Raw genomic sequence first — 16,606 nt, 5'->3', positions numbered from 1 at the left:
TTAGGTGACCTTCAATTTTGATTTCTTGGAGTTTTTGATATTCTGAGATCTATAAACATATAGCATCACTCTTAAGAATATTTATACTAAAACTGTGTGTTTCATTTTCAAAGAGAAGCTTGGTATCATTGAAAGTTCTCCAAATGTAATCTAGACTGTCATCTTCCTGTTAAATCTGGGCTCAGCTTAATGTTCTTCTACATTATATATCAAAACAAGGTGGAAAAAGCAAGCCATTCATATCCATCTCATATCAAAGCTTGAACAAAAGTCATTCTTCATCAGCTTGCTTTTTCCTGTGTTTATTAGTAGGCTTAATTATTTTGAGTTATAAATCTTACTTAGGAGGCTTTGTAAATGTTGTAGGTCTTGAAGTAGTCAATACAGTATAATCTATAAACAGGCATGTCTATAGGAATGCTCCCAGCTTTAGGGACATCCTTTTTCTATTTATACTTTGTGATCTAGTATAGAATATAATTTGTGGAAGTCATCCTTTTCAAGAATAATTTATTCTTGGGGCATCTAGGTGACTCAATGGAAAGAGAACTGGGCTTGGAGATGGGAGGTCCTGGCTTCAAATTTAGCCTCAGACACACCTAGTGGTGTGACCATGGTAATTTACATAGTTAACCCCAACTGTCTAGTCCTTACCCCTATAATATTTATAGTGAAAGATGGAGGGATTGACAAAACAGAGGATACAGAAGGTTTGTAGCAGGTAATGGAGGAGTTGAAGGGAGAGAGGGAATATGGCTGCAGGTAAGGCAAAGGAGAGAGATGCCCTCTGCCAGGAGGCTATTTTTTAACAAAATGGGGTGTCCAAGAAATGAGCCATGTATGATAGCCTGCAGGGATGTCTTCTCTATGGATTGAAGCCAAAGATGCCGGACCCTCCTGAGGGATAAGCCTTTCCCCAGACTTTGGTCGCCCAGCAGGGGTCTGATAAGGACCGTTTGTAGTTGGATGACTGAACTGAGGTTCAGCTCCCTCCATGCCCCAGAAAAGATGGTCCCCTTATCTGACTGCGATATTCAAGTAAGATAAATTTTAATAGCCAGTTCAGATTGGAGAAGTATCAGAGAATAGGGAAGAGGGATTTCTCTAGATAAGGTTTGAGTCTTTCTCAGCTTTGGAGCTGAGACCAGGCCTCACAGGCTTGTGGAGAGTTTCTCTTATTCCTGTCTATGCTATATCTGTGCTAGTTTTCATAATTTCAAAATCTTAACAGTAGACAGCAAGCGACAAGGAAAGTTCTGACCTTAAGAGCTGGTTGGGCCTGTCTCTCTTTGGGCTGAAGAAAATAGAGGCACCTCTATCCAGAGACTGGGAAGCCAAAGCTCCTCCCACTTCCAATGCCAGGAAGGAAGTGCTAGTCACAAGATCAACTGCCACTCCCAGTTGCCCCTTCCCCCCACCAACTGTCAGTTTTGTCAATTTCTTCTCTCTCTAATATTCCCACTGTTGCTTGTTCCAACACAGTGGCAGAAAGTCCAGAACTTGTTTTAGTTTCCTTTCTATACCCCTCTTCTGTCTTGGAACCAATGCTTAGTATTGCTTCTAAGAGAGAAGATAAGAATTTAGAAAAAAAAATTCTCAGAATGAATGATATAAAAACAAGACAAATCAATAAAACAGGTAACAATTTTAAGAAGAATAATCTATATATGGCATTGTTGAAGAAAATATTTTTCATAGAAATTGTAACACATTTAACTTTATTTTCTTGATGGTGAAGGAAAAGACTATGTAAAAATCATTTTAGAGCATCACATCTCTTATTTTCATTTCTACTTTATTCTAGAAAGAAGTTATTGTACATTACATTATTTTCTTTTCGTGAGGTAGTATGCATTATTCTCCAGCATCTCCATCTATTCTTTTTTTAAAAAATTAAACCTTTACCTTCCATCTTAGAATCAATACTATGTATTTTTTCTAAGGCACAAGAACAGAAAGGGCTGTGTAATGGGGGTTTAGTGACTTGCCCAGGGTCACACAGCTAGGAAGTGTCTGAAGTCATATTTGAACCTCAGACCTCCTATCCCTAGACCTGGCTCTTAATCCACTGTACTACCTAGCTGCCCCCATCTTCATCTGTTCTAAGTTATAGCAAATTAATTGTTCTAGGTAGAATGTGGTACCATAAAGCTATAAGGGGCTCTGATGATTATCTAAACCAAACTTCTTTATTTTTGCCAGTGATAAAGGCATAAGAGAGAGAGATTTTTGCAGGACTTGTTGACCAAGATGTAAAGAATGCAAAAGCCAGGGTTCCAACAGAATGTCCCCAGTTGGTGGCAGTTGGAGCTGAGGGAGGGGCTTTTGGTCTTTGTGTCTGGAACTGGAAGTCACTTTTTTTCCTTGGAGGCTTTTGCTGGCCACACTCTGAGAGGAGAAACTGTTTTTTTGTTTTGTTTTGTTTTTGTTTTTTGGATCTCTGTGTCTGGGACTAGAAGTCACTTTTTTCCCCTGGAGGCTTTTGGCTGGCCACACTAAGAAGAGAAACTGGGTTTTTGAACTTAGTCTCTGTCTCTCTGGCTTTGAGCAGTTGGAGTTGACCAGGGGGCTTTTTGGTCTCTGGGTCTCTGACTGGGGGACACAACTTGCTCTCTGGAGGTTGAAAGCTGGCTGAGAGACTTTTATGAGGCTGATTTGGTTTTTGGACTTTGTCTCTGACTTTGAGGAGTGGAAGCTGATCAGGGGAGAAGCTTTTGAGTTGGTGATCTATTTTGAGAGTTGAGCTGGCCAAGAGGAAACTTAGAGACTTTGAACTTTGTTTCTTTCTGATGGTTAAACTGAGAGATCTGGCTCATTTGTGAAGAAGAAGAAAGAAGATCTTGAAAAGCCATTGACCTCCATCTTTCTAACTGTCTGAGAAACACTTGTGACTCCCCAAACCCTCAATTTTATATCATTTAGATTAGGGAAATTCCTCATCCCTCTTACCTCAGTTTCCCATCCTCGTATCCCAATAAACCCCTTGCCTGAGAAAACAACTAGAGTATCATTATAGTTTACTCAGGAGGAAGGGAAGAAGCAAAGGCTTCAAAGAAGATTTGGGAGGTGAGGGAGGAAAAAAAGGAGAGGTTGGTTAAGGGAAGGAGTGAGGGAGGAAAGGGTTTAGGAAGTAGATAGACCCATCAGCAATCAGTAGGGAGCAATAAGCAATAAGCAAACCCTAGAGTAAACCCCAGGACAGTAAACCCTTGTAAGCAGTGTCCCCTGTGTATCTCAGCATTCTTGTGTGGCAGCATCCCCCAGCACTTCTCTGTTTCTGCCTCCATTACCAGTAAGCAGCCTCAGGTCCCAGTAGCAGCTGCCTCTCTAGTCAAAGCCAGAGGACAGCAGCCATTGTGAAGAAACAGGTTCCCTTCAGTTTATCCTCTCTAGTTCAACAAGTAAAAGTTTCCTTCAGTTACTTTCTTTATTACATAAACCAAACTTCATTATTTTTCCAGTAATAAAAAGATAGATGTTAAATGACTTATCCAAGACTACACAGCTAGTTATTTTCAGTAGGCAGTCATAATTCATTCTAAGGTTAACCATAAATTAGTTACTTCCAGGGCAAAGCTGTGTTTATACATTAACAGTTACTATAATTAAATTTCATTTAAGTAATGTAGAGAAAAGGAAAAAAAATGTGTAAGGACATAATTTTAGGACCTAACAAAACTGGGACCAGAGGCTAAATCTTATTCCCAGATAAACAGTTTTTCCCTTATACTTCTTTCTAGATACACTAAAACTTAATTTTTTCTGATACTTTTGGTAATTAAATTCCCTTGTTGGAGTATGAGATGAATATTTTATCCTTAAATTCCATGTAATTTAAGATTGTATTATATTGAGGTTCTTTGTTTACTGTGGTTTTTAAATGGGTTTTTAATGCTGCGTAATAATTTCAACATTATACAATTCATAATGGTAGCTAACCTTTGTTGTGCTTTTAGATTTACAAAATCTCACCTCCAACATAGACTAGCTATGTAACCTTGAACAAACCTTTCAGTGCCTTAACCAGTTCTCTAAGTTACAGGGAAGGCATTAAACTTGCATTGGTAGAGGGGAGGTATCCATGAAAATTCAGATCTCAGATTTGCTCTTTGTTCCTTATTTTTTCCTGTAGTTATAAAATCTACATTTTGAGCCTCATAGGAATTTAATTACTTATTTACCAGGGATTGGTATTGTTTGTTTGTTTTTACAGATATATTTACTGTTTGTTGAGCTTTATTAATTTTCCATTTATTTCTGGGTACCTAAAAGAAAGTGCATGTTAGGAGAATCCAACAGAGTGTTTGGAATTATGGAGAGTCAATTATAGTCTCTAAAGTATATTATACTTTTAGTATAATAGTTTTAGTTTAGTATTGAAGAATCCTACCAAAAAGTTTTAATCTTATCTGAAATATTGTCTTTCTACAACCATTAAATATGTGCATACTTCTGTGGAAACAGGAGGCTGAGTTAGCTGATCTGTTGTATGGGACCTCATAATTTTAAGAAATGACGTACTAATAATATTTTTCTTCCATACTATTTATGTGAAGTTTAATTATAGTAACTATTAATGTATAAATACAACTTTGTCCTGAAAACAATTAAGCAGTTGGTTTATTGAATTTAAATCATTGATAGCCTTATAAATGAATTATGAATGCCTTTTAAAAGCAGGTGTATATATCTACTTATGCTAATTGGCTACATGTATTTTTCCTAGTTTTGTGAGAATATTTTTGCTTTGCCTAATTTCCTCATCTTTCCTTGACAACCATTCAGCCCTCCATTGTAATAGATAACAGCGTCACAGCGGAAGCTTTCACTTCTACAATCCAGTTCCTCTTCTTACCTCTTATTACTTATCTCTTTGCTCTTTATACTTTCCTTTCTAGTGAAACACAAACCCTTCTTCTTGTAGCATAGTTAGTAGTCAGATCAAAGTTTTGGCTGTTACCAGGAAGCTTGAAATTATTGTGAGAAAATGTCTTGATTCCTAGAAACAATCTTTTGCTTCCACCAGTGAAGGTTTTCCTTTTTTTGCATAGCTACAGTTGTTGCCATCCTACTGGAAATAGCAGCTTCAAATGTAAAACCTTCTTTTCTCTTCCCTAGAGGGATATTGCCTAATTTCAGATTGTTTTACTTTTTAAAGTGGAGAAGTGGGCAAAATGAATATGAGTATACATGACATCGACTAGTCAAATTGTTTGAATATTATTCCATAATATGATTCTTTAAATGGAATCTAAGACATGTTATATTTGGGCAGGGGGAAGAGTTTAAACTCTGAACTATTCTTTTAAAAGTATAACCTTCTTGAAACATTTTAAATAAGCAAATTTAAGAATAAATTATGCATAATCTCCTTTTTCATGATAATCTCATTAGTTTTAATAAAAATTTTTGTTTTTGTTGTTTATAGGAGCCCAAGCTTGTGTACTTGTGTTTTCTACTATAGACAGGGAATCTTTTGAAGCAATTTCCAGTTGGAGAGAGAAAGTAGTAACTGAAGTTGGAGATATCCCAACAGTACTTGTACAGAACAAGATTGACCTCTTGGATGATTCTTGTATAAAGAAGTAAGATGGCTACCTTCTTTTAATTTTGCAGAAGCCAGACATCAATTAAATTTTGTGTTGTTTTGGCTTATAAAATTAGGAAAATTGTTTATAAAGACTATCTTACACCAGATATCATTGTGGTCTCTTCTTTGTGACTGGTTGCATGGTAATATTGATGCTGACTTTTTAAAAGGGGGGAAAGGTTAAATATATTTTAAGAGGTCTTTTTGCATTCAGATGCCAAGTACTTTCTATTCATAGGAATTTAAGTAATAGTACCTTACATTTTTATTCTAGTCAATAAATATTTTTTAGATGCTTACCATGTTCTGAGTGTGATGCTAGATATTGGGGGTGCAAATAAGAAAAAGACAGCCTCTTCCCTAAAGGAGCTTACAATCTAATGGAGGAAGATAACATACCAGAGGAAATTATGAAGAAATAAGGAGGGGGGTTGGGGTATCCAGCACAGGGGCATGTTGTTTTGTTGAATAAAGCCAGGCTGAGCAGCTGATGGAAAATGGAATTTCCAGAATGGTTGTGAGCCCTCAATAAAGGAAAGCTTTGGAAGGAAGGCTTTTTTTCCATAATACTTTAATGTTTGGAAAGCCCTCTTTATTTGCCCAATAGGCATGGGTAATTAATAGTTAATATCCCTAGATTGACTACATTTTTAAAAAACATATTGAATGGTAGCTGTGGTAGCACAGTGGATAGAACACCAGATCTGGATTTTAGAGGACCTAGGTTCAGATGTGTCCTTCAAGTACTTCTAGCCATGTGATCTTGGATAAGTCACTTAATCCAGGTTGCCTAGCCCTTCCCACTCTTCTGCCTTAGAATTGATTCTAAGACTGAAGGGAAGGTTTAAAAAAAAATACAAAAATGTATTGAGTTTTTTTGTTTTCTTCTACCCAGTGTACTTTCCCTGTAACAAATAATGAGAGAAGTTCAATAAAATTAATCAACCACTCACCAATCTGAGAGTATATGAGAGTTCCACATCTGTAGTGCTCACTTCTGCAAAAAGGAGAGCAAATTCTATATTCTCAAGTCTTCTGGGCCAAACTTTTTCATTATAATATAATGCATGATTGTGTAGTATTCAGTGATTGAAAATATTTTAGATACCAAATACTTTACTGGATATTGACATAGTAAATTATTTCAAATGTTCTAAATTCTAAAAATAATCAAGAATTGGTTTTTGGTGTTTTGTAAGTAAATAAGTAGAGTGGTTTAATGGAAAGAATTAAATTCTACTCTAATGCTTACTAAAAGTTTGACCAAATCATTTCTTGTTGGCCTCATTTTCCTTAGATGGATACTGGAGTTAGATACCGTTAGTACTTCTTCGTAGAGCTGTTTTGAGGATCAACTAAGATAATATACATAAAACACTTTGCAAATCCTAAAGTACTATATGACTGTCAGTTGTTGTTTCATAAGACATCTTTCTATGCAATTTACAACTATGGAATTCAAATTCACAAATGGAATTTGGCAATCAACTTGATCCTACTTTTAAATGGATTTGTACAATCTAACTTAATTGTAGTTATTACTAATCTTACAAAATCTTGTCTTTATTTTCTTTAAAACAGCTCCCAATAAAATAAAATTTGGAAGTTCACATTGGTATCTTTGTGTGCATTACAGTGAAAATGTTGACTTTTCTTTTTTCTTGTGCTTTTGTGACCAGAATGAGTATAAGAAATAATTGTGCCTGAAACTTTCAAGGTTTAGGTCATTGCTTTTTTTTTTTTTTAGAAAGGAAAGAGCTACTATTAAGAGGTTCAAATAAAAGTGAACCCTACCAGATATAATGATTTTTTGGGGTCATAGACATAGGGAATTGTGGGCTTTATAGAATTGTTTGCTACTGGGGATAGAAATTGGTGATTTTATATATAAACTTTTCTTTAAGACTAGCAGAGAGTGAAGAAAGGTATCAATACTAAAAATTCTGCTCCAATTATCTCCCAATCCCCATCAGTAAAAGTGTAATTACTCAATTTGTTTCATGTAAGTAGGTTTCAGAAATCAAATTCTTCTAAAATCTAATGAGTAAAATAAGCTCTTATCTGATCATTTTTCCCAAGTTATATTCATCAAGTAGTATAAACTTAATTATCAGTCACACTTTAAAATGATGTCTTATAAAAGCATTTAATTTTCTGAATTTATGTTCAGTGAAGAAGCTGAGGCATTGGCAAAAAGGTTAAAGTTGAGATTCTACAGAGCTTCAGTGAAAGAGGACCTAAATGTAACTGAAGGTAAATTAAATTTTAAAAAATTTATTGTAGAGTCTTAGTCTTCCGTCTTATCCCTCCTATCACTTCGTTTAATGTACCTGTCTTGCCACAACTCCTCCAACCTTGTCTATAATGTTATTGTTAACCGTGAAATATTTTAATCACATAACCCTATTGACCTAATATATTTTTTATTTGTGTTCATTTAGCAGAAAAATGTCTGTTTCTAATTTTGAAAACAAACTAGATTTGATTGATAAGCATACAATATTTTCTCCCTAATTAAGTAGTTTAGCATATGTCATTAGACAACATTTGAAAGCAGATGCTACTTTTTTTTATTTGATGCTTTTAATTATTACCCTGTATTCTTTAAATGTTCTATAAGAAATCCGTATCTGGTGGATTAATAGTCTAAACACACATCACAATGTAAATAATGCATATTTTGTTCTAAGCATGTACCATTCTTACTTTTATACCAAAGATTATTGAATTGCTTTTAGTTCCAGTAAAAAGTAAGAAATGCCTATCTGATGATTGACTGCCACATCAATTTCTTATAAATAAATGACTTTCAAGAAAAGTAATAGAATTAACAGTGGATTTATTATGTATTCCTGAACTTGTTCTTCATTTTGATAGCTTTCTAGGAGAGACTTCAGCCTGGAAAATTTTCACATAATTAAAACAAACACAGAGCAGCTAGGTGGACCCGTGGTTAGAGAACCAGGCTTGGAGAAGAGAGGTTGTGGGTTCAAATTTGGCCTCAGATACTTCCTAACTGTGTGACCGTGGGCAGGTCACTTAATCCCAATTGCCTAACCCTTACTACTCTCACAAGCCCTAATTTATTAATTCATCTTAGAATCATCTATTTAGAATTAAAAGAGATCTTAGGAGTTGCCAAATCCAATCCCCTCATTTTACATCTGAGGAAACTGAAGCCCACAGACCTGAAGTGAGCTTGCTCAGTGGCAAAGAGAGGATTTAAACTCAGATTTTCTTGACTCTAAGTCCATTGTTCTGACCTCTACCACATTGCCTCTACAATATGTACCAAGAAACAGATAAGAAGGAAGGAAGTGATTACTATAATCCAGGCATTGTGCTAAATGCTTTATAATTATTATAACATTTGATTCTCACAATTATCTTAGGAGTTAGGTGCTATATTATCTCCATATTTTGCCTGAGGAAATTTGAGAAAGACAGAGGTTAAATGATTTAGCCAATGCCACAAACCTAGTAAGTGTTTGAGCCTGAGTTTAAACTTGTCTTCATGACTCCAGGCCCAGTGTTCTATTCACTTCACCACCTAGCTGCCTGTAAGGGCCTGGGATTTTGCTGACATAAGGATTTCTCATAAGGAAATTCCCTTTATCATTGCAAGTTGGCACCTTGTCTGTGACTTAAAGCCTTTGTTGCCCGAAGTAGTGAAAAGTTATGCAATTTTCCTGGGGACACACAGCTAATTGATATATATGTTTCACACTCTTGGAACTCCATTTCTCTAAAGAAGTTAAAGGAAGTGTCTTCTTAAATCTCTTCTCTCAGACAGTTTGGTCATTTTAACTTTTCAGTATTCAGTTTTTATGTTTCAATCAATGTAAATATTGCTCTATGGCACTGTCTTTTCATGCTTCTCTGCATTCATTACATTTATCATTTCTTACAGATTATAATATTCCCTTACATTTCATGGACCAAAATTTTTGTGGCAATTCCTTAATCAAATTCACATTATTTTACTTCTTTACTACCACAAAAACCTCCACCATAAATATTTCAGTATGTTAAGGGTCTTTCTTTTTATTATTGATGTCCTTGGTATACCTAGGTAGCTAGGTGGCTTGGTGGATAGAGCTTTAGGTCATGAAGCAAGAAGATCTGGACTTTAAATTTGACTTCAGATACTAGCTGTGTGACCCTGTACAAGTCACTTAATTTCTTTGCCTTATTCTACTAAAGAAGCAAATGGCATATCACTCTAGTATCTTTGCAAAGAAAACTTTATGGATAGTATGATCCATGGAGTCAAAAAGAGTCAGACATGACTAGCGGAACCACTTGGTCAAATGGTATGGCCACTTTATTTATTTACTATGTAAAATGATATATTACCTCCCACAGTGGTTGGACCTATTCACAGCTTTATCAAGAGGGAGTTGGTGTGCCCTCTTTTCTACAACAATCCAACATTGACTATAATATCATGATTGTAATTGTGAAATATTTTATTCATACATTCTTATTGACCAAATCTTTTTTTCTTTTAGTTTTTAAATATTTAGCAGAAAAATATCTTCAGAAACTCAAACAACAAATAGCCGAAGACCCAGAATTAATGCATACAAGTAGTAACAAGATTGGTAAGTATGAAACATGAAATATTAGATATTTTCTTGGATAACTTTATTTTCCTTCCTATGTTATTTCATCATTTAAGTGACCATTTCTCTTTTTAAAAAATATACTCAATTTTCTATTGCAAAATGTAAAGAGGAGAGTACAAACTTATGCTGTTTAAATGTAAGATAAAGACATAGAGGGGCAGCAAAAGTAGCTACATAGATAGAGAACTAGATTGCCACGCATGTGTAATGCTAGGCAAATCACTTAGTCTCCTCCCTTTGCCTAGCCCTTACTGTACTCTGCCTTGAAACCAATATTTAGTATTAATTCTGGGACAGAAGATAAGATTAAAAAAAAAAGGCAAAGGCATAAATTCCTACATGGTGAGTAAATAGCCATCTTTTTGTTTCTTCCAATTTCTTAAAACATTTGAAATGTGAAGTATAATAGAGGTATGTAAGAAATCTTAGCTTTTTTTTAAAGAGCTTTCACATTATCCTGATTATCTTTTTGAGAGAGAGAGAACTTTGTTGATTAGCCCATTCTAAAGTTATCTAAGACTGAAAGTTAGGCCACTTGAATTTTTTCTTTGTTTATTCCCCTCAGGCCTATTGTATATGTGTTACATAAGCAATTTTGTATCTAATTTTTAGTTTCTGTGAAAATAGTTTATATTGAAACCAAGTTTTATGTACATACTATCTTAATCAACATTCAAATGAACTTAAAAACAAAAGCCATCAATAACTTTTTAAAGCTAAACTCTCCAAATAGATTCTAATGTAATCAATTACCCTTCAAAAATAGCACCTGAAATTTGGGGATAGAATGCGTCATTCAGAGTATTTGTATTAGCATTTTTTGAAAATACAATTATTTATTAATGACAGTCTTAAATTTTTTTAAATCAGGCACTCTGTTGTTGTGTAACTGACCCAAAATATTCTGTGCATTTTCGCTTCAATTTATATAGGTGTCTTTAACACAGCTGGTGGAAGTCACTCTGGCCAGAACTCTAGCACGCTTAATGGTGGAGATGTCATCAATCTTAGACCTAACAAACAGAGAACCAAGAAAAACAGAAGCCCCTTTAGCGGCTGCAGTATACCCTAAAGCCATTTTGAGGGGTAGAGGGAGAGGCACTAATTGATAGAAATTGAGTAAAGCTGTACAATTAGCAGCCTCTGCACCAACTGGATCTCTGATAGATGGTGGACTTAAATATCGCTGTGGCATTGTTCTTTAGAGTGTACAGGGAGACCTCTGGTGGCATAATTAGAATCACTGCTACTCCTGTGCAATCATTTTAATTTTTTTATATACACACACATATATAATTAAACGAAGCTTTTCCTGTTTTGAAGGAACATTTTAAAGACATGAAAAACAGGTTTTGCTGAATCTTCAAAGATACAAAAAACACAAACCTAATGCATAAACTTTGGTACAGATCTTCATATTAAGTATGGACTGAGTGAGGCAGCATATTCTTTTAATGTAATTGATCATTCAGCCGTTAGGGAAAAGTCATATTGGATCTTGAACACCTATGATAAAAATAATATTGGGGAGCAAATTTTCAATCTTGCCCATACAGAATTAGTGTATTGGCAACTTTACTTGTGCAATATCTGTATAATATGTGAATGCTATCAGAGGTATGCATGTAGATATGTGGTACTAGAGTTAAGCTGAATGTAAGTCCAGTATTTAACTAAGGACACTAAGTTTCTGACCAACATACATAAAATACTACTACTACAAACATACACACTTTAAACTCTTCATTTCAAGTGAGAAATTCCAAGCCTGTACTTTGCAAGGTGAAATCTATTCTTCCTATACTTAGGTTTAAAAAGTTCATTGTGCCAAAAAAATTGGGGTGTGTTTATACATGCACACATGTATGCAACACACGCACATATGCACACACATACACATATATATTTTCTTGAGTGGAAAGCTTCAACTATCTTATTTTTTACTGATTCATAATGTCTTTTAAAAACAGTTCCAGTCTAACAAATTGATTTTTTTTAAAGAGCACATAACTTCAACAATACTGAATTTATTTCAGGCTAATATTGGCTTTAAAAAAAAATATATGAAATACATTTTTTCACCTTGTCATCTGTAAGAGTGATGTCTTTGTACATCACAGGTTGGCAGAGAATCTATTAAGATTCATACAAGTCTGCAGATATCCATGATTCTATGAAGTGATATGCTACGTCTAGCATATTTAACTGCTGACTGAGAACCAAAATGAAAACTTTGAATTTGTGAACTTAAGTAATTCCTCAGCTATAAAAAATGTAATTCCACAAATTAGGTCTTTTACAGGTTTTTTTTAATGACAAACATCTCCAAAGCATCTCTTTATACAGTTTGTAAGATATTTTAAGCTTATCCCTTAAGAATTTTCATTATAAAATCTCAAATTTATATAGCACCTTTCTTCTGAAGAGTTCCACTGGCAGAAATGCAAACATAATTTCCTTTAAGAAATATTTTAATATTGTGTAAACAGTTAAGTGCCAGAGTATACAAATCTTGACTAGAGACTATTTACTTACTGTATACGTTCTATTAATATTTGTCATTATAACTGAATGATAAATATTAACAGGCTTGTTTACTTTCTCTACCATTTTAACATAGCCAAAAGCAATAGGATTCTATAGTGGTATTGGGAACGGTTTCTTGAAAAATTTAAATGTCATGAAATCATTTTGCATTTTCTTGTACTTAGTATTTTTTTTTAAAGAACTTACTACCCCAGATTTTCATATGACATGTTTCATGTTTTGAAGCAACATGGTATGTTGAATAGCAGACTAACGTTGAGTCTGGAAGGTTCAGGTCCTCTCTGCCACAATGCGACCCTCAGCAAATCATTTAAACTCCCAGATAGTTCTCTAAGACCATAAGTTCAAGAACAATGACAGATTTGTTTTGATAGAGGGTCTTTGTTGGCTGGCAGTTCCCTAAACTGGTGGTGTCAAACTCTACCTGCTCCATTCAAGGGTGGGGCTTGCTCATACCAGATTAAAATGTAGTTGGGATATTTAGCAAAATAAGTAAAAACACAATGTTAATTTGTGGTTTTCTAAGTCAGTGTGCAGCCAGCAGGGACCCTTTTCTATTAAGAGTTTGATATGTCTGTCCTAAACCAATGAAATCCTAGCCAAATGGTTATTTGCTTTACAAACACTAAAATAATCTGGAATTATATCTATTATTGTAGTAATATAAAATACTCATGACTGTAGTTGTCAATAATAGATAGCCCATTGCTGGCAGAGGGACATGGGTTGAAGGAAACCTCAGTCCCCAACATTAAACATTTCTTATTTGCTACAGTGTTTTGTCTTTGCTTATATTATTTCTTAGATTAGTCTTTTAAAATTTTTTGCGGGAAATAATCCCATTTTAATTCATCATATATATATATATATATACACACACATATGTGTGAAAACATTGAATTTCTGTCTCAGATACAATTGGATATATATTTTATTTTTTACTGTTATATTAAAAAAATGCACATATGATGAGGATCCATTCCAGTTTGTCCTTAGACTTTTTGTAATAGGATTTTATGTATTTTCTTTTTTCCTTTTTACAAAAACAGAACCTTCATTACACATTTAAGAGTTGTAATTTGTACAACTGTACTTTTGTCTTCATTACTTCAAAATGTAATTTGGCTTCAATTTTGTAGAGGATAAAAACTGCTTCAATCAGATTATGAAGATATTTTCCAGTTTGAGCTTAAAAATCTTTGACATGTATTGTTTTCTTTGAATAAGTTAATTCTTTTAAAACTTCGAATTAAAGCACAGATAATAGATAAAACAGCCCTTTCAGGCTCCAGGTTATTGTACATTTGTGCTGCTAATCTAATTTTCAAATTAAAATGAATAATTCTTAGTGTGCTGACATACAGCTGTGGAAAATTTGCCATATTTGAGGGTTCCTCAGGTACTCATTTTCCTTGTCACAAATAGTCTGTCTACTGGTTAAATAGCATATAGAATGGCCTGTGTGGGGCAATATAATTTCAAGTGAAGCCTCATTCAAATGGACTATTTTTTATCTGCTCCCAAGTTTAATGTACGTTTGTATTTTGGCAAACCTAAAATACAAAGTAACAAAAAGAAGGTGAGTGATATTCCATGTTTATGGGATGAAAAAATTTGGTTGTCTTTCAAAAGCTAGGCAATTTAGTGTTCAAAACGAAATTTCTCATTAATATACTATGTTGTGCCTATGAATTTTAGGAATCATGATCTTTTTAAGATCTCAAAATAGTAAATTGGCCTTAGGAGTTAATTCTCCCACTTAAAAGTGTTGTACTACTTAAAATTAACATTTCATTGTATAACAATAATACCATTGATTGTTGGTCTCAGTTGATTCTGAACCTCTTAAATAGTTATTGTTTACTTGCTGAAAATGCTGCCATTGATAATGACATTAGGATATCCATTTTCTCTGAAAATAAAGTGGACTTATGGGTAAAAATATTCAAAATCATTATGACGCACTGCATAATGGTCTAATGAATACATAGATCAGATTCCATTAAATTGTTGAACTAAATACCATTTGCACTGGAGAATATGATGTTGGCATTTGAATTTTTATTTTCAAAACTCTTAAGCCTGTTATATATTTGAATAATCCATCAGTAATATTTTTTTAGTCATTAAACTCCAGTCAACATTACTGAGAAATTTGGCTATCCCTTTTCATCTTGAGAGAAGGGTAGTGGGATATTGATTAGTGGTCATTTAAAATTAAGTACTATCAGTACTAAAAGGAAAATTGAGCCCCTTTAATTTGATGTTTGAACATGATATTGTGTATTTGAATGCAAATACTATTGTATGTAACTGCTGGATTACTATTATAACCTCAAAATTAATTTGAAGTGTATTACGTGAGATAATTTCATAACAGATCCCAAAGTAAAAATAAATCAGTTTTAAAATTTAACTTTTTGTTAGTCCATTTGTTTTTCCAAAGTTGAATTGGAATTTCCCCAAAAAGTTAAAAAGAATAACATATTATCAAAAAACATTTAAAGGAGCTCAAGAATATTTAACCTATTGATATTGAACACAAAATCTAATGTCATTTGCTTGAAAGAGTTTTATTTGCAGAAGTATAGTCACTTAATTTGTTAATTCTCATCTTTTTTTTAGGAGAATGGTGCTTTGGAAAAGCTGTAACTATCTTAGCATTATTACTCTTAGTACATGTGTTGACATATAAACATGCTTTTATTGACCTATATCCCATAAATTTTTTCCCCTCCTCTAGGAATTTGTTGTAAAGAATTCCTACTGAGGAAACTCCCTTTACCAGTGCAGTCCTGCAAATTATAGTCTTAAGAGACCTCTGGGTGACCGAAAGGCTAAATTTTTAGCCATGATCACACATCCAGTATGGATCAGACTGCATGAGGACTTGCTTGGCTTCCAGATCACTTTCCATCCCCAATACCTTTTTGCCTCTTTTTTTGTGGCCATTAAGCACTGTATGTAAGTAGTAGTAAGCTGAGCCTGCTCAACTCATTTCTGAGCCCAGCTTATTGGACAGTCTGTCATAACATTGTTTCCAGCAAAGTAGTGAAACTCTGCGTATCCAGTTACCAAACAATTATTTAAGTTGTATGATTTAAATAACTTATTTAACTTAACTCAAATTTAAATAAATATGATACCAATTTTTAATACAATAGTAACTCAAAGGTATTTTAGAGGCAAGTAGGGAATGCAATGGGCAAAGCATTGGGCTCAGAGTTAGAAAGACCTAAGTTCACATATGATCTCAGACACTACATGATCTTCGGTATGAATCCCTTACCTTTTATCCTCAGTCGTAAAGCACTTACCACATGGGAGTGCCTGGCACATAGTAGGCACTATATAAATGCTAGCTACTGTTATTCCTATAATCTGGACTATCTATAAAGACCAAGTGAATAAGGAATGTCTATTGATTTTAATATCCTCTAAAAGATTTTCATGTTCCTTTGAGAATCCTTTTTCTATTTAACATCTTGATGAGAACTCATCCTTCAGTAGGTACGCGTGACATAGTTGGTACAGATGGACGTTGAGTTGAACCGGAGGAAGATAGTGGAGCACTAAATTGCATAGCTCCTTTACTGACCCTGTGATCCCCATAAAAGCAAAGGCCCCTCTTTTTATTACTAGTATTATACCAATATTGCTATATGGAAGTAAGACATGGAATTTATCAGTCTGAAGAATTAAAAATAAGTATCTGAGATGATGGGTGTGAATAGGTCAACATAAAATCAATGATGAATTCTAATGGAGAGCAGGAAGGTCATCAAAAAATTACATAATAGGAAGATGGTCTGGCCACATAACTGTGAGAGAGGACAGGTGG

The 16,606-nt window shown here is 34.2% G+C and overlaps 1 protein-coding gene across 2 annotated transcripts in view; it reads left to right on the top strand.

Moving 5' to 3' along the window:
* RAB23 (RAB23, member RAS oncogene family) overlaps positions 1-15,181 on the top strand; it is a 35,760-nt gene extending 20,579 nt beyond the window's left edge. For both annotated transcript variants that reach the window (XM_056814347.1, XM_007484149.2), the window contains 4 exons: positions 5,429-5,585; positions 7,761-7,843; positions 10,102-10,194; positions 11,151-15,181. In XM_056814347.1, coding sequence (XP_056670325.1) covers positions 5,429-5,585; positions 7,761-7,843; positions 10,102-10,194; positions 11,151-11,290 — 473 coding nt within the window. In that variant the 3' untranslated portion in view covers positions 11,291-15,181. The remainder of the gene's footprint in view (positions 1-5,428; positions 5,586-7,760; positions 7,844-10,101; positions 10,195-11,150) is intronic.
* Positions 15,182-16,606: the final 1,425 nt, after the last annotated feature.

Source organism: Monodelphis domestica, chromosome 2, assembly GCF_027887165.1.
Source record: "Monodelphis domestica isolate mMonDom1 chromosome 2, mMonDom1.pri, whole genome shotgun sequence".
Taxonomy (NCBI): Eukaryota; Metazoa; Chordata; class Mammalia; order Didelphimorphia; family Didelphidae; genus Monodelphis; species Monodelphis domestica.
Note: the sequence above shows the minus strand (reverse complement) of the source record. Positions and strands in the feature narration are given on the sequence as shown.